Genomic DNA, 24,993 nt, shown 5'->3' with positions numbered 1-24,993 from the left:
TCTAGATTATTCTCTTGTGTGTATGCTAGAGCAACTACTCTGGGAGCTTATGACCTAGTGAAGAGTTATGTAAGCTACACTAAAAGCAATGCCTATCCTTGGAGATATGTACAAAGTGCAATGGAAACTTGGAAGGACCCCTAAGAACAAAACTAATATTACTGAGCACCTAGGATGTTCCAGGCACATCACAGGAATTGTCTTAGATACCACAGTGATTGAGTGATATTTGAACCCAACTGATACTTGACTCAAATTTTATAATCATTGTATAAAACTGCCCTAGGGCTGAGAAACACAGGAAGTTTCACAAAGAAGGCTGTTTGAGCCAAGTCTAAATTTGCTAAATCAACAAGCTGGAGCAAAAGGGGCTAGGAGTACTGTTAGCCCTGGAAAATGTTACAGAATATGGAAAGGAATGGAAGCAAGAGAGACCATCACATAATTAGAAACTTGAGTCAGTCCAATAGAAAGTGCTGCGGAGTAGAGATGGGACTGAACAGCTAGGTAGAAGTCTTATTATAAAAAAGGGTTGATATGCTACATAAATGGATTTATATTTGTTACATAAGGAAAAGAAAAGAGAACCATTGAAGAATCTTACAGAATGAAAAGACCAGTTTGATGTGGTAAAGATTACCAGTAGATTAACAGGATAAAAAAAGAAGAAGAAGAAGAAGAAGAAGAAGAAGAAGAAGAAGAAGAAGAAGAAGAAGAAGGCGGCGGCAGTGGTACTGGAGGTGTAAGTCAGGTAGGCAAGCAGAGCAGTGGTCCAGGAAAGAGGTAATAGGGGTCCGAATGAAGGCAGCAATGGATGTTGGGCATAGCGGATCGGTATGGAGCCATGAAGATGAACACTGACAGCACTTCACTATTGAGATTCACTTCTTTAATAAATATTTACAAAGTTTCCACTATGAGCCAGGTACTGATCTAGGAAGTGAGGATTTAACAGTGAACAAAACCTATAAAGCCCTTCCTAAAGCTTCCATTCTAGTGTGCACTGGTTAAGAGATAGTTGGTTAAGAGGGCTGGGGTTAATCAGTATAATGTCAGTAATAATACACAAGGTGAAGAAAAATGAAACGGGAGAGGGGAAAGAAAGTGATGAAGTGGCTGCCATTTTAGGGAGGGGTCAGGAAAGGGTACTCCCTAAGGTGACATTTGGGCAGTGGCCTGAATGAAGTGAGGGGTAAGCCATGGGCACACTGGGGGCAGAGGCAGATGTGATGGGAATTGAAGCCAGAAACCTGTAAGAGGAGGAAGAGTCTAGCAGGATTGTCTGATGGTGGCAATTTACTAAGAGACATGGTAGGTGATGCTAAGAGGCAGCCACACAGAGCCGGGCTCTAGTCCTGTGGTCTAGATGGATAGTGGGGGTTATCTGAAGGAACATCAAGAACGTTTTCTAAAATTACAATTCAAAGATGCTGGCTGAAAGATTTTCTTACCACATAAAAGGATCAGACTTTTCTAAGGACTTCATTTTGGTAAACAGTAGAGCCAACGTTATTTAAATGAGTCACAAATTGCTTTTTAAGTGCTATTTTAAGGACTTTCTTGAAAGCTTTTCAGAAACTTAAAAGCAGAAGTAAACTTTAGGGGGGAAAGGCTTTATTTAATAAAAACCATTATATTCATCCATTGAAAGTATATTATTTGTATCTTAATATTAAAAATATAATCTATCAAGTAAATTGAAAAGCAGAAAAACTGCCACAATTTAATATTAGTAAACTAAAAACATTCCTAAATCAATAATCATGTTAACCATTTTCAGAATTCAATCATTACTGTGTACTCACAGTCTTGTTTCTTGATTAGAACAGCTGGTCTACCAGGATGCTGTTCCTTTGTGTTTCTGTGCACACAATTTTATGTATTATCCCACACTGAACACGTACTATTCAATTCACTTGAGCTGTGAGGCCTGGAATTTAGAGATTAGCTCGTGGCTTATTAATTTCAATGATTTTATCTGAGGTAAGCTGATTGATCTCTACCTGACTGAACCCAAACTCTTGAAGTATCTCTTCAGTATGTTCTCCTACAAAAGGATCCCTCTTGGAAGAAGGGACAGCGGGGGTGTCTGACAGCAGAGGTGCAGGGCGGGGACTCACACTCTGCTCCTCATCAGTGATAAACGAGCCTCGTTCTTTGTTATGATCATGCTGGGTGACCTCTTCAAACGTCAGAACTGGAGTCACACACGCATCTGTGCCATCGAAGATCTGACACCACTCTTCTTTGGTCTTCTTTGCAAATACCTCTGCGAATCTCCTCTTCATTTCTGGCCAATCAGTCACGCTCATTTGATTAGGAAGCTCATCAGACTTTAGTCCAAGTCCTGAGAATAAAAACACAATTTCTTAAATTATTATGCTTTGGGTGGAGTGGTTATAGTCAATAAAATGAGTTTTGACCTCACCATAGTGTCCCAAATAGGGTGTCTTTAAGGGTTTCTCAGATGGGTCAAGAGACAAAATTCAAACTCAACTTGGAGCCAGTAGCCGGAAAGGGCAAAGGTAATAGGGTAGCAAGACTGAAAACCGACTTCCTACTGCCAAGATTTTATTATTTACATTTCACCAAAAGTAGTCTATTTGTAAAGGTCTAGTTTCCAGAAATTGATTTTTCCCTGAGTAGGTTTTCAAAAAGAAATTTCCTCAAGATGTTATTATCTGTCATACTGATTTCAAATAACCCCACATTTTATATAGTGTTCCCAAACCCTACGAAATATAAAATTTAAACAACTTTACACATGACTATCCTAGTTTTTAAGGAAGAAGCCTGAAGATAAATGATTAAATTCAAGATTGCAATTTAACATGTAATATTCATCTCCCTTTATTTTGGACAAATAAAAGAGCTCTAGTCAAGCAGTGATATTTGACTCATTACCCTCTTACAAAACTGCTGTGAACTAGGAACAAAGGATTTGTAAGGTAACCAAACACCCATGCAAAAAATTGTTCCTACAGCAAACAGGACAGAAAGTGATCAACCAGTCAAATCATGAACGGGGCACACAGACTTTTGTGTCAAGCATGAAGGAGATCATGAAAAGCTCATCAACACATAGTGGAGAGAAAATGAAAGCATTCAGCTGGGGATTTAACAGAAAGGATGGCTTCTCGGCCCAGGACCCGCTCACTGATTCCTTTATTAACTACAAGCACCTACCCCTGCAGACACACCTGAACTCCAGTGCTGATTAAATTATACCCCAAAAGTACTTTACTAGAGTTTGGTGTAAATGTCATTTTCTATTCCCACAAAGAAGAGGGTTTTTAAATGTGGATCTTAGAGTGGAATAATCATGAAAGGACCTTCGTATGCATGTGATTTTGCAGAAGTTCAGTCAAGTTAATCTAATAATTCTCACTTTTATCATCCTTTCCTTCCCTATCATGTAGAAGAACGATGACTAATTAATTGCATGTAAGCTGCTTTGAAGAAGAAAATCCCTATAGAGGAAAGTAGGTATGAATACTGCAGGCCCTTCTTAGGGTTTTGGGATATATAAGGAAATAAGGAGAACTCACATAGTTCTGGATAGTTGTGAAAAGACACCTGTGGGATAAACAAGTAAATTTTCCTCTGACCCATTCATATACGAGGAAAAACATTGAGCCATTACTTTAGGTTTATCACTATAATCTACACACACACAAAAATGTTCCTAAGGATGTCTTTTACTTTTCTTCTTTTTCCTGACTACGCCAAACTCTGTGATTGAAAAACAAATAAAGTGGCCAGTTAGCCAAAAAATAGTGATTTAGATCATAGCTACTGTTATAAATATCTTTGCATGCTTTTCAGTTTTTTTTTAATCAGAATGTGATCAGAATCATAATACTAAATAAAATTGGATCCAATATGCTCTCCCTGTAACAGACATTATATTTGAGATTAATGGTCTCACAGGTTAAAGTTTGTATACTGGAAAAAATACTAGAAATCAAAAGACTCCAGCTCCTACCCCTAATTCTGACACCCCAGCTTTTCCACTGTCTTATTATCCTTTCTCAGCCTATAGTTTCCTATCCTGCCCATGACTCTGATCAAGGCCACAGGACTAACTACCAATGGTTTAGGATAGGCTGTTTCTTGTGCTCTTGACATTCCTGTATGGAACTCTAAAACCACTCCACCACATGAATATAATTGTAGATTGCAGCTAGTTTTTATAGCATAATCAATTATTAAATTTAAACAGACTTTTAAGGACTGGCCTGTAGACTCAGACTATTTAAAACCTGGGAAAGTATGTTTTGATTTCCAAAAAGTGATCTTATATATACATGTAACACATACACATACATACACACAATTACACAAAATACTTATTATTTTAAGTACATGCCATAAACTTTACTGCTCTGTAACACAATATTAGGCATATATTAAACAGTTAAAAATTCATGTTGTAAGTATGCAATGATACATGTACAAAGATTAATGTTTATTAGTAAATAAATATTTGTTACAATGCAAAGCTGTGGAAAAAACGTAAATGAACTTGAATAAGGAAACATTTAGATTTTAGTACAGGCGTACCATACAGTTTCATATGGCTGCTAGGAATATCATGAGGGTGCAGAATTTTTGTATTGACAAGAAAGGACATCTTTAGTATACTGTTGAATACAAAAAGACAGCTATTAATTGTAAGTTTTGATAATTTTATATTATATATAAATACAATTTATAAATAAATAAAACAACTGTGTTGGTATGCACACAGAAAAAGTTCTTGAAAGCCACATCCCAAACCTCCCCCAAGTGAAAGAACAAGAGAGAATTTTTACTTCTTTACAAATTCTGTATTACATTCTTTTCTAAAACACGTATTATTTTGAACTACTTTTCATCTTTTAAAAATTGTGGTAGCATAAAATTTATAGTAATTCTATTTAATTTTTTGAGGACCTGCCATATTACATTCCCACTAGTAATGCATAGGGGGTTGCAGTTTCCTCACAACCTTGACAACACTCGTTATTGTCTGCTTTTCTTTTAATAAGATTTTGAAATTTTAAAACAACTTAAAAATTCTCTACTGCTTATCTGAATATACTTATAAGTGTCTTGTTATCTCAAAACGTCATGAAATTCTCTGTATTTACAGATTTTTTTTGCCCCAGAAAGCAGCAGAGACACAGTACAGTAGAATTTTTACCTTATAAAAACCTTGTGTATTATATTAAGATTAAAGTATAGGAGCGCCTGGGTGGCGCAGTCGGTTGAGCGTCCGACTTCAGCCAGGTCACGATCTCGCGGTCCGTGAGTTCGAGCCCCGCGTCAGGCTCTGGGCTGATGGCTCAGAGCCTGGAGCCTGTTTCTGATTCTGTGTCTCCCTCTCTCTCTGCCCCTCCCCCGTTCATGCTCTGTCTCTCTCTGTCCCAAAAATAAATAAACGTTGAAAAAAAAAATTTTTTAAAAAAAGATTAAAGTATGGTCTCAAAGATCTCAAATATAAGATAAAATGAATAAGGTAATAAAATCAGTATAGATGTGGCAGCTTGTCCAGCTGGGCCTGAGAGAGAAGTAATGTATATGTGATTAATAAAAGTAGTACTTTTGTAAATAAATATTGTGAAAGAAAGAAAATGCTGTGGCATTTTGGCATGGACTATGTAGATTCACCAAAGCTGGTTTAACATGTTAAGCCGGCCTGAAGCACAAACCACCTGTCAGCCAAGGATCCCTCGTGAAGTTTGAACGGAGAGAGGAGGTTAAGGACACCATACAAGGCTGTGGATACAAAGAGAGGAGGCTGTGAAAAATCAGAGTGGTTACAGAGTTTAGACTTAGAAAGAGAAAGCCCAGGAGAAAGTGGTCAGAAGATGAAGGGCTGGAGCAATCAGCCTAATAGAATAATGTCTCGTTTCATTTTCAATATTTCCAGAAAAATTCACTCCTTGTGGTGGAGTGTGGATGTTAGAAATGATCATTCCAAACACGTATGTTTTAAGATAACAATAAGACATGCCAAGGAGGTAAGTTAACTTCTGGAATGGCAGAGCAAGAACCTTCGGAAACCTGTTCTTGCATAAAAGCAACAGAACCCTGGCACAAACTGTCAGAATGAACTTTTTTTGTAACTCTGGAAATTAAAAGTTTACAACAATCCAAAGAGCATTTATTTAGGAAAAACAACTGCATCTCATAAGATCAGTAAGCCTTGTGGTATTGAAACTTGCACTAATTTCTCCCTCTCTCCCCAGCTCTGTGGTAGTCATGAAGACCAACAGGCTCTCAGTCACAGCTCTGTAAAACAACTAGCAGGATAACAGCCACGGCAGGACTGAAATGAGTTGAGAGCTTCCCCCAAATCCCATCCCCCAAGAACTGCCATTTGTCTAGCAGCTCCCTGAAAGGCTCCATTCTCATGGCTTATCTTTATTTGATCTGACTTGGAGCTCACAATGCCTTATTTCTGGAACACTGTTAACATTTATCAAAAAAAAAAAAAAATCAGTGACAACTATTTAATATCATAGTTATCTGAGGTGGCATTCCCTGTTGGGATAAAAAGAAGCTGACAAACAAAAGAAAAAAAGTGGGGAATAGGATGTTCATGGGGGGCTTTGAAATGCTCCAACATATTTCCGGGAATTTAGAAGGCACATATATAGGGCTATGAGTATGCCCAGGAAAGATCTGAGAAGGTCCTAATCTTTCACCTCTGGCTGACCCTGAGTCTGTACAAGCAAGAAGTAAAGACACAGAAAAGGATGGGAAATTTATTGGTTCAAGGCATTTAAAGACATCTCTATCCAATTATTACCTGATGACCAAGCTAACCAAACAGACTTCTGTGGCTGCACATACCAAAGAACACAGATTTAGTCCAAGAAAGTTACTACATAAACAAATATCAGTAATAATAAATCCAGGACAGGGGAGAGGGAAGGGAAGTGAAGACCTGATTTCCCAAGTCGTCATTTTACATTATTTCAAATATCCAATTTCAACAAAACTTGTGAGACATGCAAAGAAGGAAGCAAATGTGGCCCTTACACAAGACAAAAAGGAATCAACAGAAACTGTCCCTGAAAAAATCCAGATACTGGACTTACTAGACAAAGACTTTAAATCAACTAGTTATTTTAAATATATTCAAAGCACTGAAGGAAACCATGTCTGAAAAATTCAACAAAATTTGAGAATGATGTCTAATCAAAGAGAATATCAGTAAAGAGTTAGATTGTTAAAAAAGAAGCCAAATAGAAATTCTGGAATTGAAAAGTATATAACAAATAAAACTTTCATTAGAAGGACTCAGCAAGGGGCACCTGGGTGGCTCAGATGGTTGAGCGTCCAACTTTGGCTCAGGTCATAATCTCGCGGTCCATGAGTTCGAGCCCCAGGTTGGGCTCTGTGCTGACAGCTCAGAGCCTGGAGCCTGTTTCAGATTCTGTGTCTCCCTCTCCTGCTGTGCCCCTCCCTCATTCATGCTCTGTCTCTCTTTCTCTCAAGCATAAAGGACTCAGCAACAGACATGAACTGACAAGAGAAAGAATCAGCGAACTCAAAAAGAGGTATACTGAGGAAAGAAAGAAAAGAGAATAACAAAAAGAGAACAAAGAAAAATGAACAGAACCTCAGAGACCTGTAGGACACCATCAAGAATACCAAAATATGGAGTCATCAGAGCTTCTTCCAGACATGCGTCTTCCCTTGTTTCCTGGACTCTCTTCACAGCATGGCCCCCAAATGCCAGTCTTCACTCTCACCTCAAATGAAGAAACTGAGACTGCCTCTTGCCTCCAAGCCAGAGGAGACAGCACCCTCTCAACCCTTGTCAAAGAGAGAACAAGAACAGCCAACAACTGAACATCCTGATGAAGTACAAAATGGAACAGACAGACTTAATGAATAAGCCAGTGAGAAGACTTTGAAAGTAGAACAGAAATATAAGAAACTCTGCCAACCATTTTTTCAGAAGAAGTTGGAATCGACTGCCAAAATCCCACAAGGGGGTAACAACCTTTGTCAACCACCCACAAGTGTCTGCACTGCTTGGGAAGGAAGATGAAGAGGCACTACATTACTTGACAAGAGGTGAAGTGACAGCATTTGAAGATATTAAATCAAGTTACAGGATAGATTTTTATTTTGATGAAAACGCTTACTTTGAAAATAAAGGTCGGGGCGCCTGGGTGGCGCAGTCGGTTAAGCGTCCGACTTCAGCCAGGTCACGATCTCGCGGTCGGTGAGTTCGAGCCCCGCGTCGGCTCTGGGCTGATGGCTCAGAGCCTGGAACCTTTTCCCGATTCTGTGTCTCCCTCTCTCTCTGCCCCTCCCCCGTTCATGCTCTGTCTCTCTCTGTCCCAAAAATAAATAAACGTTGAAAAAAAAATTAAAAAAAAAGAAAAAAAAAAAAGAAAATAAAGGTCTCTCCAAAGAATTTCATCTGAATGAGAGTGGTGATCCATCTTCAAAAGCTACTGAAATCAGACAGAAATCTTGAAAGGATTTGATGAAATGTCCAAGTCAAATGCAGAAGAAAGCCAGCGGAAAGAGACAGCATGAGGAACCAGAAAGCTTCTTCACCTGGTTTCCTGACCATTCTGATGCAGGTGCAGATGAGTTAGGAGATGTCATCAAAGAGGATATTTGATCAAATTCATTCAAGTACTACTTGGTTCCCAATATGGATGATGAAGATGGGAACGGAGAAGGAGGGGGAGGGGGGGAAAGACTGGAAGATACTGATGAATAAGGAGATGAGGATGAAGGTGATGGAGACGACGACGAGGGGGAGGAAGGGGAGGAACTAATGGAACATTAGTTCCAACCTTCCTTTTGGGATTTTCTCCAGTCCCTGGGAGCAAGTTGCAGTCCTTCCCCCCACCCCTACCTTAGCTCATTTGTCCTGTTTTTTTGAAGTCTCTTTTCTCTCCCATTACACCATGGTTTTCAGCTTATTTGGGGGGGAAATACCATGAGCAGAATACAGTGGGAAAAGAATCTCTACCCCTTTTCTTCGACATTCAATTTTTATCCCTTCCTGTCCCAACAAAAACTTAATGGAATCAATGCTACTGTGCTCTGTGGGAAAAAAGAAAAATTTTCTACTCCCTTAGCTCTGCTGGAAGCTGGACGGTGGTAGGCCCCTGTGTAGTAGTACATAGAAGTCTAGCTTTTTCCCTCCTTTCTCTTTCTATTGGGCTCAGAGATTACTCTGTGTCTGTATATGAATATGGAAGGTTAGCATTTACCAACATTTATCTGCCTACTTTCTCCTGTTTAAAAAAAAGAAAAAAGAAATTTAAAAAATGGGGTTATAGAAGGTCAGCAAAGGGTGAGTTTGAGATGTTTGGGTGAGCCTTTTGACAACATGGCTTCTCCGCTGGCATGTTTAATTATGATGCTTAACGGACATCTTTGCAGTTTTAGATGACATTTTTAAAATACAATTCTCTCCTAATGATAACTTGAGCCCTGCCACTTGAGGGGAGAATCAGAAGAACCTGTAGGATCTTATGTGAAATTGACATTGTCTATTGTAATTTTGTTCCCGTTTATTTTTAATTTTTCTTTCTGTTTCACTGGAAAGGAAAGATGATGCTCAATTTTAAATGGTAAAGTCCACAAGCTGTTTTGTTACAAGAAAGCTAAATGTGTACATACACACACACAAATACCAACATATGCATTAAGGGAGTCTCACAAGAAGAGAGACAGAAAAAGGCAGAGAAAATCCTAGAAGAAAAAATGTCTGAAAAATTCCCAAATTTGATGAAAAACAAATTACTTGCACATCCAAGAATCTTAAGGAAATAAAGCAAGATAAACTCAGAGATCCACACTTAGAAGAAAAATGAGCTCAGTGAGGTTGCAGGAAATAAGATCAATATACAAAAGTAACTACTTACTATGTATTTCTATACACTAATAACGAACAATACAAAAATGTACTATTTACAATTGCATCAAAAATAATAAAATTCTTCTATAAATTTAGCAGATTAAGTGCAGGTGTGTGCAATGAAAATTACAAAGTATCAATGGAAAAATTCTAGACCTCTATAAATGAAAAGCATCATATATGTTCATGGGTATTAAGGCTTAATACTGGTAAGATGGCAATACTCCCCAGACTGATGCACAATTCAGTACAACCCTTATCAAAATCCCAGCTGCCTTTTTTGCAGAAATTGGCAAGATGATTCTAAAATACATATGGAGGGGCCCCTGGGTGTCTCAGTCGGTTGGGCGTCCAACTTCGCTTCATGTCATAATCTCGTGGTTCATGGGTTCAAGCCGTGACAGGCTCTGTGCAGATTGCTCAGAGCCTGGAGCCTGCTTCAGATTCTGTGTCTCCCTCTCTCTCTACCCTTCCCTGACTCACACTCTGTCTCTCTCTCTCAATAATAATAAGCATGAAAAACAATACATATGGAAATGGAAGGGACCCCGAATAGTCAATCTTAAAAAAGAACAAAATTGGAAGACTCACACTTCCTAATTTCAAACCTACTACAAAGCTACAATGATCAACACACTGACATAAGGGTAGACATGTACATCAATGGAAGAGAACTGAGTCCAAAAATAAACCCTTACAATTATGGCCAACTGATTTTCAACAAAGACGCCAAAACCATTCAATGGAGAAAGAATAGTCTTTTTGACAAACAGTGCTGGGAAAACTGGATAGCCATATGCAAAACAATGAAGTTGGACCCCTACCTCACCCCATACAAAAACATTAATCATAATTTAACAGAGACCTAAATGTGGATGTTGAAACTATACAAATTTTAAAAGAAAACACAGGAGTGAGACCGTAAAATTGGGAGTTCTCTGAATAATTTCTATATAATATTTACTAAAGGCTAAGTATAAAAATGTGCTAAGAGATCTTACATATGTTACTAGAACTCAACAATAGCTGTAGCAATTGTTTAGAACTCAAACTAACATTTGTTTTCTTTTTCTGTTGATTTATTTTTGAGCGAGAAAGAGACTGAGCGCAAGCTGGGGAGGGCCAGAGAGAGAGGAAGACACAGAATCTGAAGCAGGCTCCAGGCTCCAAGCAATCAGCACAGAGCCTGACAAGGGGTTCGAACTCACAAACCATGAGATCATGACCTGAGACGAAGTCAGATGCTTAACCAGCTGAGCCACTCAGCCTCTCCTAACAAAATTTTTTCAATGAGTTTATTTTACCATTGTCATTTAGAATTGCCTGTGAATGATGATGACAAAAAGCTGACTGATGGGCACCTGGGTGGCTCAGTCCATTGAGTGTCTGACTCTTGATTTTGGCTTAGGTCATGATCCTAGGGGCATGGATTGTGCCCTGTGTTGGGCTTTGTGCTGAACACGCAGCCTGCTTAAGATTCTCTCTCCCTCTCCCCTTCTGCCCCTCTTCCCCACTCACACTCTGTCTAAAAAAACAAAAACGGACTGAAGTTTAGTCAATTTTATTATTACGTTTAAATTCTCTATAGACAATGCATAAACATACAAGATTTATGTCAGGTACAAACTTCACCTTGCTATATCCCTCCTGCCTTCCAAGGCCCTGCACCACTGAGGTAAGGGTGTTGATCCCTCTGTGTTCAGCCCCTCATATAGCATTGTTCTGTCCCTAATTTTGAATTAATACCTTCTATTCTTAGTTTTAATTTTGGAACAGAAAGACTTTTATGATCTACATAAACCATCTTGTTGTTTGTTTTTCCAACTATATTTAAGTTAGTGAAGTTAATATTGTTGATCATAAAACGCTTTCTGATGCTAGCAAAAAACAATGATTTCAGCTATATGCAAACAACTTTGAGTAGTATATTGCATCTGAAAAGCTACGAAACATAATGAGACTCCAACCGTGAAGTTGAAAAGACAGACACACCATGACCAGCTTGTCATTCCTCTTCAATGTATATTCTAAAACTTCTTAGCTATTCATTTACCTGTAAAGTAAACTTCAAATTCAAACATGTTACAGGAACAAAATGTTAGTCTGATTGTTTAATTATAGAAGAAGAGATCGCAAATTCTCCTGCTAACTTGTGGCCACATGCAAATGAGACAAGAATCTGCAAGAAAGGTAAACTGTAGAAGCATCAAGCGATAATAACATATTCCAACAGAATCTTATTCACCGAAGTCACTCTGTGCTCTGGCACCCCATGGGGGCATCTATCAAGGAATAAGAACTGGCAGAACCAGCACATTATTTCTGAGAATAAGACATGGGCACGCAAGGGCAACATAAATATCTAACACTGCTGAGTATGAAATGTAACAAAAAATTGAACTCGCATAAACTGGATTATTTTTTAAAACTCTGAGCTATTTTATAGACTTATGAAAGTATCTGTAAATTTAAACATAAGGGAAATGCCCCACAATATAATTATAATTATAATCATAAAGTGGATATATAATAAAAGACATAATGAATTTAAAAGGCCTAAAATCGAGGTTAAAGAACACCACAAGAAAAGGGGAGGGAGCAGGAGAGGCACAGGAATATTACTTACCTTTGATTAGCAGCTTGTAGAACTGGGGTTCTATTGCTCCAACAGCCATGAAGCCCCCATCTGCTGTCCTGTAGGTTGTGTAGAAAGGTGCTCCACCATCTAGCATGTTCTGTCCTCGAGGTCGTTCCCACAGTCCTACTTGTTGAGATTTCCACAGAAAAGAACTTAGGTATGCCGTTCCTTCCACCTTTGGAAAAGAAACAGTATACAATATGAATCCAAACATTTAAACTATAAAACAACAATTAATTTCCACTTGGTTTTTTTTTTTAACATTTGTGTAACAATGTTTCTTAGAGTACAGGAAGGCTGTATCTAATTACACAACTTCTTGATATTTCAAGGAAGTGTGTTAGAACAGGTTTATGACAGAGGGTTTCTCTACTATTCAGTTCAGAAAATACAGTTCAGAAAAGACTTAGAAGGAACTACTTTTGTTGTTCTTTTCAAATAAGACTGCCAAATGTTGATAATGTTTGAAGCCAAGTGAGGGTACACGGAAGTTCATTATATATTCTCTCCATAATTATATACATTAAAAACTTTCAGGATAGGGGCACCTGGGTGGCTCAGTCAGTTGAGCCTCTGACTTTGGCTCAGGTCATCTCACAGTCTGTGGGTTCAAGCCCCACATCGGGCTCTGTGCTGACCGCTTGCTCAGAGCCTGGAGCCTGCTTCAGATTCTGTGTCTCCTTCTCTCTCTGCCCCTCTCCGGCTCATGCTTTGTCTCACTCTGTTTCTCAAAAATAAATAAATGTAAAAAAAAAAAAATTTTTTTTTAACTGTCAGCATAAAAAGTTAAAAATAAAGCAAAGAGGTTTTGAAAAAATCTTTCTTTTGGTCTCAATACCTATAAACACATACACATAGGTAATAGGAAACTATCACATTTTAAAGGTAAACCACATTACAGTTAAATTTAGCATACTCTAGCTTGACTCCAAGCCAAAGAAAACTGTATCTAAATATTTAATATACCTTAACAATCACTAGAAAGTTACACAATTAACATAAAATATGAGCAGCAGATATACAGGTTTTCTGAGTCCAGACAAACTAGTTTGGGAATGCCAACTTCCCACTGAGTTCTAAAATAACAGGAATGGATTCACATCTTCAGGTATAATTGTCACAAGGCTGGATGCATGTAGCTCTCCAGAGAAGACTACCTCCCTACCCTCACGGCTTTATGATCCTAATGATTCTCGAACCCCAAGGAGAAGGCCAGCAAAGCACCCTCATGTCAAATAGCTGGAATTGGGGGTCCACGGAGTTTCTCACAGTTACTGGCTATATCTTTGGAGACATCCCAACTTTCCCTTTAAACTTGAAATCTCACACACACCTGATTTTATGGCTCTGACAGGTGACATACCAAATAGTATGTCACAGGGGCACCTAGGTAGCTCAGTGGGTTAAGTGTCCAACTTCAGCTTAGGTGATGAGTTCACAGTTCGTGAGTTTGAGCCCCATATCGGACTCTCTGCTGTCAGTGCAGAGCCTGCTTTGGATCCTCTGTTTCCCTCTCTCTCTGCCCCTTCCCTGCTTGTTCTCTCTCTCTCTCTCTCTCTCTCTCTCTCTCTCTCTCTCTCTCTCAGATAAATATTAAAAGAAAAAAAGATCAATCACACACCACACTTTAGAGATGGACACAAAGGACATGCAAATGTATCCTGATAAAAGTATCAGAAGGAAGAGAAATATCACAGGGTTTAGCCTGTGAGAAGGAAGCATAAGCCAAGCCCCCAAGATAAGGGCCATGGAAATGGCTTTTGCAAAAGGTCACTAATGACAAATCCAATTTACAGTGTTCAGATCTAAACTCTTGAGGTGAGTAACTGGGTGGCTCAGTCAGTTGAGCCTCTGACTCTTGATTTCAGCTCTGGTCATGATCTCATGGTTTGTGAGTTCAAGCTCTATGTAAAGCTCTGCACTGACAGTGTGGAGCCTGCTTGGGATTCCCCACTCTCTCTGCCTCTCCCCTGTTTGCTTTCTCTCTCTCAATAAATAAACTTAAAAATATATAAAAAATAAATAAACTCTTGAGGTCTCTACTGACACCTGACCCTCTGACCATTCCTTTTTTTTCTTTTAGCACTTTCTTTATCTTTCGTTTCCATGGAAACACTCCTCGGTTCTCCACTTTGCTCTCCTTATGCCCTGACTTCTCCTCTACTGCCCACTCTTCAAATATGGTGCTCTGTCCCCTTCCTTAGAGGACCACACGGTCTCATGTAGCTTCCAAATGATAATAAAACCTGTTTCTAGTCTCTAACTTCGAGTACTCACTCTGTCTGGATATCTGAAAGAGACTTCAAACTTGAAATGACCCAAACTGAATTCCTCTTATCATACAAGAATAACAACAACAATAATAATACCAAGTTCTTACATAGCACCTCCTCTATGCCAGGCATTGTTTACACACTGAACAAGGCATCAATTCGCTTAGTTCTCTAACAATGCTATGAGGCAGGTACCATTACTGTCTCCATTTTACAAAGAAGAAGCCGAGGCACAGGGAGGTAAGTAACTCACCCAAGTCCCAGAACCAGTCAGCGGCAGAGCTGGAGTGGAGGAAACAGGTGCCAGAATCCGTGCTCTTAACCACTGACCCATACTGCCTCTTCCATTGGCAGTCCGCCCCCAAGGTGCCAGTGATGCCATCCACCAGGTCATCCAAGCCAGAAACACGGGAGCCACCCTTGACTCCTCGCTCCCCCTTTACTGTCAACGCATCACCAGATTCTGGCAATTTTATGTCTCGAATAGCCCTCAGATCCAGACCTGTTCCACCATCAATGACTTTAGTACTTGCTCGTATCTCCCAGCAACAACCCAGTAACTGTCCCTCTGCCTCCAGTCTTGTCTTCTTCAAACCCATCTTCCTTCTCCCTCCAAAGATCTGTCCAAATGCAAATACATACGTAGAATGCTGGATTGGGCTCTTATCAACTGGCTGTGAGAACTTGGGCAAATTTCTATGCTTCAGTTTCTCCTTTCTTCAAATAAAGTATTCCAAGTGGAACTGGTGTTTTGAGGATTAGGAGAAATCGCACAGGGAAAGCGCCTAGCATAACGCAAGGCACGTACTCAGTGCGCGACAGTGAAAAAACTGAAGCTTCGTGATGTTGGAGTCTCCCCTGCAAACTGTAACAGGAAAGTCTAGACTGGCCCAATTTTACTCTAGCACCCTTAAGAATCTTCTCTGTCTGCTAAGGGAGACTTCCTTCCCGAGCCCAGTTTTTAATGAAGATTGCTTGAAAACTGTATTCTAAGCACAAGAAATGGCAGGGGAAGATTGTTGAAACCAACGCAGGAATCAGATGAGTCATGAAAAGTTTAACTGATTCTACAAACAAGATACTCAATGAAAGGATATGAGGCTATTAAAAAAAAAAAGGATATCCTGGATAATTTGAATTCAAACTTCAAATCTCATTTATCTCTTATTCACAAAACAATCTGAGGCAGCCGCCTATCATGCTTAGAACAACTGGTAGGCTTATCACCTCCCCCAGTTAACACTTACCATGCTGGCATCAATGACCTGACCTTTGCCAGAGCGTGTGCGTTGAAAAAGAGCCAACAAGATGCCCAGTGTGCATATGAGGCCACCACCACCAAAGTCAGCCAGGAGATTCAGTGGTGCATACGGATTCTCACCACTTCTGCCAATCTTTGACAGAATACCTACATAATTTAAAGAAATCAAGGAACACGAAATGTAAATTTAATGTCACTTTTAAATAGATACATGAACATCTTACGAGGAATAACCAATCATTCTAGTTGCCGACATGGTGAAAACCGGTACATGATGCTTTTCCAAATCTAAACCTAGTCAGCATATTTATAAACGGGCTTTTCCCCCAACAAGCCTCCTTGTTTTGTTTTGTTGTTGTTTTCTCTCTAAAACTTTATTCCAACTAACACTTTCAGAATTTTATTGCTAAGTTTTTACTCACTGAGTTTCGCGGAAAAAATTATTGTTAGCAATTTAGATTATGGCTTACCAACAGTTATGATCCACTTTCAGTCTTATTAGAGATGCAGGAAAATAATCAAACACAAGAAAAAATAAAAGTAATTCTATTTTTAAATAGATGGAAAAAACAATTCTACCCACACTCTCATCCTCAATCTTTAAATGTGTACTCACAGGAAATTTGAGGCCTTTATTCAACAACACACAGTTTCTTAGAATTCTAGGATCAGGCCATTCTAAGACATGTTCTCACAGGCAAAAATTCTAATAAAGTGACAATATGACCTGAAAGCTACAGGTATTCATAGAAGTCTAAAATGGTGACTCAGGCAATGATTCAGAATGGAGGTGGAAAGAAAGGGGAGTTCAGATCAAACTCTATCAGCATTTTAGAACTGTACAACAGCCATCCCCATTACCACCAAGGCTCTTACTGCCTGGCAGGGTCTTGCCTGAGAATTGTAGTGAGAAATGTAGTAAGTAAATGTGACTAGTGAGAGTATATTATCCCTCAAATGTGTCAAGTCAGAGGGAAAGGGGTTGGGAATAAGAGTTCTATGACAAACCAACTCTTTTCAAACCATGCTCTCCTTATTGATTCTGATAAATATTTAAATTTTCACCTTTAGAAAATTCTTTTTAGTTGGTGTAACTGTAAATCTTGACTGGGAACAAAATAAAAGGTGTAGAGAAATCATTTTGTCAACATACCTGACAAAGCCAAATAGTTGATGTCATGGCCTGCTACCCTGCAGAATCTTCCTGACTGGCCAAATCCACTCAACCTGGCATAGATGAGCTTTGGATTCTCCCTCTGCAGAATCTCCGGGCCTAGCTGGAGTTTTTCCATAACACCTTAAGAGAAAGGGAACAAAGATTTTTTTTTTTTTTTTAAGAGGGATGAATTGAGGATAGGAACAATCCTCTCTCTGTGGCAAACATAAAATGGCACTCTTCCAAATCATACCGATAACATTTGTTGTGGGTTTTAGCACGTTTCCAATAATTAAGGACACAGAGTGAAGCCACCATTTCTGGAATGTGTGACTTCTGCCCCCAAATCCTATTTCCTTCCAGCCCCACCTTAATTCCCTTCAGGCATATCCAAGTTCCTGCAATCCCCATAGTGGGCCATTCCTTCCTTTAGTCAGTGCCTTTATAGTTCCCCAAATACTCTCCTTAGTAATTTATTAGAAATGGCTTGTTCTCCTAGAACAGTTACCCTGGGGCTGAATTTAGTAAAAAATTCACTTTCGAAAGCTTTTAAGGTCTTTTCTTTTTCTGTGCCCCCATCATCCGCCACCTTCTACCTCACACTGTGCTTTTGTGTATATATTCCATCATCTTCCCCTCAGTTTAGAAGCTCCTCTGGCAGAATTCACACCTGATCTGTTTCCATGGGTCTCTGAAGTGCCTAGCATGGGCATCTTCACAACAAAGCTCACCAAAATGTCAGTGATAAAATTTGCTACAATACCATCTAAGAGCTCTTATGAATAAGTATAGTATTTATTGCACAAAATCCAGATAACTAGTATTTTTAACCTCCTGGGATTAAAAATAATGAAGACTATATATTTACAGTTTTGTCTTCCTAAAGCTATAGTAAATTACAGAAAACTCTAGTCTTCTACCTAAACACCAGCCACAATCCTCTCACCTGGCAGCTACATCTGTATTCACAGCTCTATTTTCCTTCTTTTTTTTTTTAATTTTTTTTTAATGTTTATTTATTTTTGAGACAGAGAGAGACAGAGCATGAATGGGGGAGGGTCACAGAGAGAAGGAGACACAGAATCTGAAGCAGGCTCCAGGCTCTGAGCTGTCAGCACAGAGCCCGACGCGGGGCTCCAACCCACGGACCGCGAGATCATGACCTGAGCCGGAGTCGGACGCTTAACCGACTGAGCCACCCAGGCACCCCTTTATTTTCCTTCTAATTGCAAGATCGTGGAGTCAACCATGTTGAGCCTCTATCTTTAAATGGGGCATTATTAAATTATGATATAATCCTAATTATTAAATTATTATAATCCCCCAATCTGGCTGTGTGAATAAATGATTTAACATTTAATATGCCTGGTGCCCCACAGATATTCAATTCATTCACCAAACATTTACTGACTTCCTGCTATATATCAGGCAAAGCTTTGGATTTGTACTTTGAGCAAGATTGCCCTGGGAGCTGAGAATGGATCCAAATTGTGCTAGACCCACACATCATCTTTAAAAAGGCTGTTACAACAGCGTGAAGGAAGCTACAGAAGCTAAGGAGGAAGAATGTCTGGATTCCTGATAAGTGAAAGCAAATGCAGTTAACAATATTTGGAGTCATGGGCAGAGTACAGGGTTTGGATTCAGGCAGGTGGGAGAGTACTGGTTCCATTTAATGAGAAAAATAGCACAGGAGGATGGGAATGCAAGCTGGTGCAGCCACTCTGGAAAACAGTATGGTAGTTCCATAAACTAAAAATAGAACTACCCTATGACCCAGCTATTGCACTACTAGGTATTTACCCAAGGGATACAGGTGTGCTGTTTCAAAGGGACACATGCACCCCCATGTTTATAACAGCACTATCAACAATAGCCAAAGTATGGAAAGAGCCCAAATGTCCCTCGATGCATGAATGGATAAAGAAGATGTGGTATATATATAAAATGGAGTATTACTCGGCAATCAAAAACAATGAAATCTTGCCATTTGCAACTACGCGGATGGAACTGGAGGGTATTATGCTAAGTGAAATTAGTCAGAGAAAGACAAATATATGACTTCACTCATACATGGGCTTTAAGAGACAAAACAGATGAACACAAGGGAAGGGAAACAAAAATAATATAAAAACAGGGAGGGGGACAAAACATAAGAGACTCAAATATGGAGACCAAACTGAGGGTTGCTGGAGGGGCTGTGGGGGGTGGGGGGTGGGCTAAATGGGTAAGGGGCACTAAGGAATCTACTCCTGAAATCATTGTTGCACCATATGCTAACTAATTTGGATGTAAATTTTAAATAAAAATAAAAAATAAAAAAATAAGTAACACAGGAGGAGACGTTATTCTCGGAGGTAAGATAATGTGCTTGTTTTGGGATTTATGGAAGTTGCAGTGCCTGGGAGATAGCCAGTTAAGACACGTGCACGGTCTGTGTATTTCAGTGGTCTATGGCTCTAAAAGACGGAGGTACGATTCCAGATTTGGCCATCATCTGTCTATAAAAAGGTGAAAACAGTGGGGATGGAAAAGGTGGCTCCAGGAAGCAAACTGTAAACCAAACTGAGCTGAAACTGGAAGGAACCTGGAACACCAGGATTTACCGCAGAGAATGTTAGCCTGGGTCTAGAGGCTTTAGAGGGTACACCAACCCCCAAAACGGTAGAAAAACGACTGTGTACCTACATGCAATTTTCCAGGAAGGCAATCTTTGGCTTTCCTTAGATTCTCACAGGATTCGGGACTCTCAAATAATTAAGAAAGACAAGCACAAATGAGTGATTAGAAACAAAGAGAATCTGGGGAAGGGGGCGGAAATGGGTATAAGGAGAACAGGGGCAACCTCAGCATCTGAGATTCCAAGTATAGATCATCTCATGGGGGGACTGATCCACAACAGCAAACGCGACAGAAAAATCTAGAAAGGCAGTGACAGGAAAAGGTTCTGTCGGCAACAGAGCTTAGATGTGACGGGCTCCTACGGCCCAGCCCCTCCCTTCGGCGGGGACCTTTCCGCGTCTGGTCCCCCGTCGGAGCCGCAGAGGCGCCTGGGGCTCACCGTGGCGGAAGGGCTCCAGCACCACGTCCGCCTGGGCGCACAAGCGCCTCAGCACCAATGCCCCGTCCTGCCGCTTCAGGTTCACCGCCAGCGAGCGCTTGCCCCGTGCCATGAAGCTGACGTCCCCTCCGGCGCCCGGCCGGTCCACACGCACCACCTGGGCCCCGAAGTCCGCGAGGACCATGCCGCAGAACGGGCCTGGGGCCAGGCCGGCTAGCTCCAACACCCGGATACCCTGCAACGCCATGAGACCCGGTTCTCCAAGTGAAGAAGTCTCGGGTGGCCCAGACCTAGCCTAGACCGCCCGGGATGCGAGCCCCAAGCGGCCTCCAATTGGTCCCTCCCTCCTGCGCCTGCGCAGGGCCGTCCCTCCTCCTCCTCCGGTGCAGAGTCTGTACATTGGGAGGATCCTGGCCCCGCCTCCTGGCTAGTCCAATAGGTGGTTTTCCTTTCCGTTGGTTGCTTTCCCTTTGAGGGGTTGCGTGCCCCTGGGTTCAGGCAGGCCTTCTTTGCCTGCCTCTGCAGATCTTCTGTTAGAAGTTAAAGTAAGGCTTGTTAAACATTTTAAGATTTCTTTCTTTCTTTCTTTCTTTCTTTCTTTCTTTCTTTCTTTCTCTTTCTCCCTCCCTCCCTCCATTCTTTATTTCTTTCTCTCTCTCTTTCTCTTTTCTTTCTTTTTCCCTCCCTCCGTTCTTTCTTTATTTCTTTCTCTTTCTCTTTTCTTTCTTTTTCCCTCCCTCCGTTCTTTCTTTATTTCTTTCTCTCTCTTTCTCTTTTCTTTCTTTTTCCCTCCCTCCGTTCTTTCTTTCTTTCTCTCTCTCTTTCTCCCTCTCTCTTTCTCCCTTTCTTCCTTTCTTTCTTTCTTTTCTTTCTTTCTTTCTCTTTCTTCCTTCCTTCCTTTCTTTCCTTTTCTTTCTTCTGTCTTCCTTCCTTCCTTCCTTTCTTTCCTTTTCTTTTCTTTCTTTATTTTTCTTTCTTTCTTTCCTTTCTCTTTCTTTCTTTCTGTCTTTCTTTCTTTTCTTTCTTTCTTTCTGTCTTTCTGTTTTTCTGTCTTTCTTTCTTTCTGTCTTTCTTTGTCTTTCTTTCTTTCTGTCTTTCTTTCTTTCCCAGCAAAATCTAGTCTAACCAAGCAGCACCAACAAGGAGGTGGTTAGGAGCATTCTACCCCCAGAAGTTGGGAAGAGGCTTATATACACAAAAACAAATAAATCATTGATTAGCTCTAAATAGATTAAAGTCTACTTGGCTGTTTGTGATGGGTTGTTCTTAGTTTCAATTTCATTAACTGAGGCATTTACAGGGTTAGAATTTGGTTTGCTTAGTAGGTTGCCAGGGCATTAGAACCACATCAGTCTAATAGCCTCCTTGTTTAATTAATACAACACTTCCTTGTTCTTGTCTAGCCTATGTTACTACCTTTGTTCAGACATCAGCTTCCTTACCCTCTTGTTTTGTTTCTATTTTAAAAAACTTGAAAAGAAAGTAAATTGCAAAGAATGTTACAGAAGACATACAGATTGACACAATATTTTTTCGTATTTGCTTACAATCTATTGTTATAAAAAATAAACAGTACAGAAATAGCTTAAGCTAACAGCCAGGATCAGATTCACATGAATCAGAGATATTGCCCAGCATCAAGTAATAAGCTCAAAGATAAAGGTCATGGAAAAGCTCAGCCAAATCAGAAGTCTGGAAAATCTTACATGACTCTTCCTTCTTACATTGGACACATATCCCCTGTTAGAGGCTGAATTAAGTCCCATCAACATTCATATATTGAAGTCCTAACTCCCAGTACCTCAGAATGTGACTATTTGGAGACAGAGCTTAGAAAGAGGTAATTAAAGTAAAATGAAGTCATATGGATTGGTCCTAATTAATATGGCTGGTGTCTTTACAAGAAAAGATTAGGACACAGAAAGCAAGGACTGAGGGATGACCATGTGAGGACACAGCAGAAGGTGGCTGTCTATCTGCAAGCCAAGGAGAAAGGCCTCAGAAGACACCAAACTTGGAGATACCTTGATCTTGTACTTTTAGCCTCCAGAACTGTGAAAAAATGTTTTTCTGTTGTTTAAGCTACCCAGCCTCTAATGCCTCATTATGGCAGCCTGAGCAGACTAATAAAACTATTAAGAAGGTTGGGGGAGGGTGTGGCACCTGAGTCATTCAGTCAAGTATCCGACTTCAGCTCATGTCATGATCTCATAGTTCATGGGTTTGAGCCCCATGTCGGACTGTGTGCTGATAGCTCAGAGCCTGGAACCTGCTTCAGATTCTGTGTTTTCATCTCTCTCTGCCTCTCCCCTACTCACAACCAATCTCTCTCTCTCTCTCAAAAAATAAATAATAAACATTAAAAAAAAAAAAGAAGGTTGGAGTGGGGAGTTATGATATTTTGTTATAGCCCTAGCAAACTAATATACCCTCTGACTCACGATTATAGTTGAGATCTCTAATGAGGTTCTCAGGTACCTAACAGACTTCATTTTGTATCTCAGGGTGTTACTTAGCTATGGAACTGCGCTTCCTGAATTCTGAGTTTATTTGGCAAAAGTAATCCTATAGCCAGAGCCAGCCTGTTAAATGCATTAAATAGATAAATTCTCTTCCTTGTAACAAATATCATTCATCTACTTACCCAAGGTAAATAGGTACAACAGGTACAATTGACAAAGAATACCTTTTCCTTTGACAAAAGCTGCCTTTTTCTTCAGCTTCCTGAAGGATCCATGTACTAAAGGGAGTACATAGATCACAGGCCAGCTGCTTTGAACTCCTTCCATAGTTAAGTCTCCTATACCCACCCACTCCCACCCAAAGTTACATATCTTTGCTTCTGCTCACTCCACCATTCAAGACACAAGCACTCCCATGATTTTGACATGTAGTATCCACAGTCTATCGATGATATAGCTATACTACTTACATACTACCTTTTATTTATATTATTATATTTTGTAGTTTTATATTACATAAATGATGTTACATTGCAATCACTTTTCTGAACTTGCTTTTGTACTCCAGCTTATCCTAACTTGCCTCCCTATTTCTGCTTCTTTCTCTTAGATCAATTGGATTCTTGGCTTAAATACAACAGAGTTCATCACAAGGGTATCAAGTAGCTTATTGCTACTTGAATTTAGGTAATTGGCAGGACCTGGGCCACTGGAGTCACATTCAAGGTCACAGCATGAAAGTCTGGTTGGGATACAAGTCTACATGGTTTCCACTCACTGCTGCTCTGCTGGGAGAGACCCAGCCTGATTCTGGGTCAAAAGAATAGATAGAGGGGTGCTTGGATGCTCAGTCGGTTAAGCGTCCTACTTCGGCTCAGGTCACGATCTCCCGGTCTGTGAGTTCGAGCCCTGCGTCAGGTTCTGTGCTGACAGCTCAGAGCCTGGAGCCTGCTTCGGATTCTGTGACTCCCTCTCTCTCTGCCCCTCCCCCACTCATGTGCTGCCTCTCTCTCTCTCTCTCCCTCTCTCTGTCAAAAATAAATAAACATTGAAAAAAATAGATAGAGGCACTAACTTGAAGGACCTTCCACTGACAATTGAGATGGGGTCATTAAGTTATAATAATGACTATGGTGGATTGAAGCACATTAAATATATGAAAAATCATAAGTTAATAATAATGCTTTTTAAGAGACCTTATTAATTATCTTTAAAGATTTCTAGGGCACCAACTCATTATTCTAAAAATTGGTAAATAAAAGTGATAAAAATCAAGTATGTATCTTGTTTTCCATATGAACAGTATTTCAGGATACCAAATAGCTAATGAAAGAATGTGTTTCTTTTAAAATGTTGCTATTTTTGCACAATGAAGGAAACCATCAACAAAGCAAAAAGGCAACCTACTGAATGGGAGAAGATATTTGCAAATTATACACCCACTAAGGGGTTAATATCCAAAATATATAAAGAACTTATACAATTAAACATCAAAAAACCTATAATCCAACTAAAACTGGGCAGAGAACCTAAACAGGCATTTTTCCAAAAAGACATCCAGGTGTCCAACAGACACATGAAAAGCTGCTCAACATTACTAATTCTTGGGGAAATGCAAATCAAAACTGCAATAAGGTATCACCTTACACCTGTCAGAATTGCTGGAATAAAAAAGAAAGAAAGAAAGAAAGAAAGAAAGAAAGAAAGAAAGAAAGAAAGAAAGAAAGAAAGAAAGAAAGAAAGAAAGAAGAAAGAAAGAAGAAAGAAAGAAAGAAAGAAAGAAAGAAAGAAAGAAAGAAAGAAAAAGAAAGAAAAGAAAAGAAAAAAGAAATAACAAATGTTGGCAAATATGTGGAGAGAAAAGAATCCTCGTAACAGTTGGTTGGAATGTATATTGGTGCAGCCACTGGGAAAAACAGTATGGACGTTCCTCAAAAAATTTTTTTAAAAATATAATCAAATTACCATATGATCCAGTAATTCTACTACTAGGCATTTACCAAAAACAAAAACACTAATTTGAAAATACATATGCACCCCTATGTTTATTGAAGCATTATTTACTATAGCCAAGATATGAAAGCAACCCAAGTTCCCATCAATGGATGAATGGATAGAGAAGATGTGGTACATATACTATGGAATATTACTCAGCCCTAAGAAAAGGATGAAATTTTGCCATTTAAGACAACATGGATGGACCTAGAAGGTACCATGCTAAGTGAAATAACTCAGACAGATAAAGATAAATAATTCACT

At 39.7% G+C, this 24,993-nt stretch overlaps 1 protein-coding gene across 1 annotated transcript; it reads right to left on the bottom strand.

The window, feature by feature from the left end:
- Positions 1-1,592: 1,592 nt before the first annotated feature.
- On the bottom strand, positions 1,593-20,861 carry AMACR (alpha-methylacyl-CoA racemase). Its single transcript, XM_015075009.3, has 5 exons — positions 20,273-20,861; positions 17,209-17,352; positions 16,042-16,202; positions 12,510-12,696; positions 1,593-2,347 (listed from the first exon to the last, which is right to left on the bottom strand). The coding sequence occupies exons 1-5, from the start codon at positions 20,517-20,519 to the stop codon at positions 1,938-1,940; spliced, it is 1,149 nt and encodes a 382-aa protein (XP_014930495.2). The 5' UTR covers positions 20,520-20,861; the 3' UTR covers positions 1,593-1,937.
- Positions 20,862-24,993: the final 4,132 nt, after the last annotated feature.

The sequence above is a fragment of the Acinonyx jubatus genome, chromosome A1 (assembly GCF_027475565.1).
Source record: "Acinonyx jubatus isolate Ajub_Pintada_27869175 chromosome A1, VMU_Ajub_asm_v1.0, whole genome shotgun sequence".
NCBI classification, from domain to species: domain Eukaryota; kingdom Metazoa; phylum Chordata; class Mammalia; order Carnivora; family Felidae; genus Acinonyx; species Acinonyx jubatus.
This window is presented reverse-complemented; position numbering and strand designations above follow the sequence as displayed.

Bases quoted from the DNA above. Each gene is read 5' to 3' on its own strand.
- AMACR (XM_015075009.3), bottom strand. From the start codon at position 20,519: ATGGCGTTGCAGGGTATCCGGGTGTTGGAGCTAGCCGGCCTGGCCCCA. The intron at 17,353-20,272 runs GTGAGCCCCAGG...CTTTCTCTTAAG, and splicing joins GCTGGAGCCCTTCCGCCACG to GTGTTATGGAAAAACTCCAG. The intron at 16,203-17,208 runs GTATGTTGACAA...TAAATTATGTAG, and splicing joins CAACTATTTGGCTTTGTCAG to GTATTCTGTCAAAGATTGGC.